The 4,325-nt window shown below is 40.3% G+C and overlaps 1 protein-coding gene across 1 annotated transcript in view; it reads right to left on the bottom strand.

The window, feature by feature from the left end:
• LOC106011594 overlaps positions 1-4,325 on the bottom strand; it is a 17,359-nt gene that overhangs the window by 8,163 nt on the left and 4,871 nt on the right. Inside the window, exons 4-7 of the mRNA XM_013081756.1 lie at positions 2,729-2,914; positions 1,981-2,238; positions 1,216-1,401; positions 609-866 (exon numbers count right to left, since the gene is read on the bottom strand). Coding sequence (XP_012937210.1) covers positions 609-866; positions 1,216-1,401; positions 1,981-2,238; positions 2,729-2,914 — 888 coding nt within the window. The remainder of the gene's footprint in view (positions 1-608; positions 867-1,215; positions 1,402-1,980; positions 2,239-2,728; positions 2,915-4,325) is intronic.

The raw sequence follows: 4,325 nt of genomic DNA, 5'->3' as shown, positions 1-4,325 counted from the left end.
TTTGCCATTATCATATTTTTTTTGCTTTTTCATATATGATATGATTCATGCTTTTACCCATATTGTCCTTGCTCTTTAAACAGTGGCTTTATTTGGTTTTGTTGTTGCTGTTGCTTTAACAGCATTTAATTTCGTTCTTGTGCAACTGGTGCTCCTGGTGTATAAAATCTCTTTCTACAGGCTTTCCAATCAAATTGTAAATAAGCAAGGGCATTCAGGTTAAAGAGAATAAAATTCTAGTAAAAGCAAAACCGAGTGCAACAGAATGTTTATGGAATAAAAGCTCTTTTTTTTCTTTTTTTAATTTATAGACCGAATACATAATGTACAAGTTTTCTTTTTATACCAATGCCATATCACTACCTTAGAATTACAACGTTCTATCTGACATTTTTGGCCATTTTGAGTTATTAAGACTATGAAGTCAGAAACCAAATGTTCTATTTGCTCATCAAAATTGAAAGATTATTCGGAGTTGTTATCAACATATTCAAAGAATTGCATTTACAATAGATCTAGTTTGACATGTTATGAAACTCAAGGTAGGAAGCAGCAATAACTTTGTTATTCTGAGGTGGCAATTTATCACGGCACGCCATGAGAGCTACCTGAAGTGACGGACGTTGCTGAGCTCATAGGAGGGGCTGTTGGTGTCAAGCTACTGGTGGGTGTGGTCCCAGAACCCCGGCCACTGCAGTCCACGTTGATGGCATAATCACAATATATGTACACATCGCTCCACAGCAAGCCATCTTGGCAGCGGCCTCGCCTGGGTTCTCCATACATACAGCGGTAAAAGTACTGGCAATGATCCGGGTCGGGGAGATAGGTGCCCTCTAATAGTCCTTGGCAGGACACGGGCGCCACTGACAACAAAATGTCACATAGGGAAGAGTGAAAGTACTGCACACATGAACTTGGGTAATTATTATGTACATGTCAACTAGCATCGAGGTGAGACAAAAGAAAGTAATGTATTTGCAAATGAATTCAGTGAAGTGTCGGGATGCTGTAAACAAATAGCAGACGAATCAGATGGAAAAGGAAAGTGGTTTGTTTACGTCAACAACGATCACGACTGAGAACATAGAAAATGAAAACTATCTGCTTGCTTTTGAACATGTGAATTCATGCTAAGTGCTGAGGAAAGCAAACTGAGAGATATGAAGACCAAAGAACTAGTATTGCAATTTTGTGTCCTTCCAAGTCACTCACCTGCAGTGGCCCCCAGCACACAGTACACATTGTCCGCCTGGTCACAGTTGGCCGTGATAGGGTTAAACAGTAGGTCTCCCCCGCACTGCATGGCCGTGGCAATACCATAAGTACAAAGGAAATAGTGGGAACAGTTGCCAGGGTCTGCATAGTAGCCGCTGGATACAGAGCTCGGGCACAAAAAACCTGAGAATTGAAATATTTCTGGTTTGAGCAAAACAGAAATATGTGGACACAGTATTGGTCATCATTAGTTACGAAAAAAGCAAACAGACATAAAGATAAAGTTTTACACAAGTGAAAGGTTCAAACGTCGGAATGAATGAGAACAGATATTTTTTTTAATCCACAAAAGCGAGGGGAAGGGGTACACTATCTGTTAGCTGATCACAACATGTATTCTACTAACAACACTTCATTTCTGATTCCAGAACTGTTGATCTGTTCAGTTTGGGTTGGGTTTTTTCATTATTAACTTGAATGCACTCTTCACTGTTTTGTCCTTTATCCGGTTCCCGTTCCTTTTTCTCCATTTTGCTACCCTTCTTTTTATTCTGCTTTTTTTTTTAAAGGGGGGGGGGCAGGGTTGGGTGTAGTTTTGTTTTAACAAGTACAACATCTGTTTTGCAGTAGGAAGCTTATCTCAGGTAATGAGTATCTGGAAAAATCTTTTGCTCAGTAGTATAAAAACGGGTTTCAATCGAAAACCACAGCCACATGTTTAGAAATATACTTTATACGGAAGCTTGCAGAGTAGAGAAATACCCGGTGTAGTTGGTGTAGGACTTGGGTAGTCGCTTGACGTCACACCAGAAGTGCTCCCAGTGACCGTCTGGTGTCCTCGACCCGAGCAGTCCACGTTGATCACGTGATCACATGCCATGGAAACGTCATTCCACACCAAGTCATCTGGACAGCGGCCATGCCTGGCCTCCCCGTACATACAACGGTAGTAAAGGTGGCAGTCATATGGGTCTGTGAGGTAAGTCCCGTCTGGCAATCCGTCACACGACACAGGGGGTACTGGGGGAAGGAGAGAGTGAAATTACTTAAATGAAAACACCAAAAACATTGGAATCAGAGAAAGAGAAATAAGAAAGACAGAAAATAAACAAAAGAATCGGTGAATAAAAGTAAAGTGTATTGGAACGTAATGATGAAAATATTCGAATAAGAAGAAACAAAAAAAGAGGGAGATGATAAAGAATATATGAATAGTGAGGAGAGAATAAAGAAAAAACATACAAGAAATGGAAAAGATAGAGTTAAAGTACTAGACTGAGAGGAAAACGACATTTGAAAGTAAGAGATGAATTATAGAAGCCTCTATATGAACGAGAGAACATGCAGCTCCATAAGGCCAACTAACATTATGAAAATGTAAGAGAACACAATTAAAATAAACAAGAGGGGAACTAATATAAATGAATATATAAAAACCAATATAAAACTATCCAGAATCCTATGATATTATCGTGACAGTATTGATCACGTCCTAAATATATTATAATACCTGGCGTGGTGCCGATAATACACAGCACGTTGACGTCATCGTCACAAGAAACTGTCACAGGATTGAAATGCTGTCCACCCACACAGGTCTGGGGGTAGGGTACCCCGTTGGAGCAGTAATAGTAGCCGTAACAGTTGGTGGGATCTGGGTAGTAGCCTCCGTCCATCTTGTCCAAGCAAGAGATGACTACAGGAGGAAATGTCAAAAGAGCAATTCCTACTTGACCTCTCTTTCATCGTTGTCTTTCCAATTGCGGGTGTTATTGTTGCCTGCAGTTTGGGTAATGTTGCTTGTATTGCCACTGTCACTCTTATTGATATTTTATTTTCTTGTCATTATTATGGTTTCTTATCTTATTCTTAGATCTAGATCTGGTATGATATGACTTATGCTTTTGCTGATATTATTCACCTTGTTTAAACGATGGTCATATTTGCTTTTGTGCAGTGGCGGTGGGTAGTGAAGGGCTTACGGGCTTGGCCCCTCACCCCCACCCCATCCCCACCTCAACTCTATCCCTTAGTTAATGAAAGTTTCTTAAATAACGAAATAAGCAGTTGAAATCGTTATGATCGCACACAATGAACACACAGTTATCAGCTTGGCTGCTTGCCCGTTTATCCAATCATTGTTGTCACCGCTTACAACTATAGTAACCTAACAGCCAATCAAATGTGGTTAGGGCTCAGAAAGAATAAGCCGGTTCCCACGCCAGTCTTTAATGAAACTCTTCTTGTAAAAAGGTAGAAGACTTTTTAAAAAATAACACTGCACAGAGGGCTCACGCTCTCCCAGCCCTGACATTGGGGTGAAAGTTTACGACAAACTTTCCCCCAGTGACACAGATACCTATGCGCCCATTGGGCCTTTGTTAGGCGCGTTCTATTTTCGGCAACAACACGACCAAATCCACCTCATAGAAGGTATGTGTTTGGAGTGCTGTGTGTTTGTGCCGCTGAGATTTAACAGTTATTAATTACATCAAACCACTTTTGAGGCAACTTTTTCTTCAGATAAAAACTAATTAGAGAAATTTGGAGGTGAAACGGCTTCCTCCCCACCACCCAGAAGAGCTTAACTTTAACTAAGAACAAAGAGATGGAAGACACAGGTGACTCTTCTCGTTTGAATGGTTCTCAAAATGCCTTGGCTCGCCGTGAGTATAGAAAAATCATCACTGTTTTGTTCTTATTGCTTGCTTTTATTTTGGTGGTAAAGAAGTGGAAGAAACCTAAGCCCCACCCAAATCTAGGTTCACCCACCGCCACTGCTTTTGTGTTGTTATTGCTGTTGCTCACACAGTAATTAAACAGCTTTATTTTGTTTTAGTTGTTTCGCTACTGCTCTGTCTAGTGTATAAACTCTCTCACGGCTTTCCAAGCAAATTGTAAATTAGCACAGGCTTTCAATTCAAACAAACAATTCTAGTAATAGAAAAGGCATGTACAAAAATGTTGTGGGTTAAAACCATTTGTTTTCGTGGGTGTTTTTTTGTGTGGGGGGTGAATGAATACACGTACAAGATTGTTCTGGTAGGAATGATTTCCGTAATGAGCGACCACCCCAACAAACACAATATATAGGAAACCTAACCCTA

Source organism: Aplysia californica, unplaced genomic scaffold (assembly GCF_000002075.1).
Source record: "Aplysia californica isolate F4 #8 unplaced genomic scaffold, AplCal3.0 scaffold00145, whole genome shotgun sequence".
In the NCBI taxonomy this organism is placed as follows: Eukaryota; Metazoa; Mollusca; class Gastropoda; order Aplysiida; family Aplysiidae; genus Aplysia; species Aplysia californica.
The sequence above is the reverse complement of the archived record's forward strand: the minus strand, read 5'-3'. Positions and strand labels throughout refer to the sequence as shown.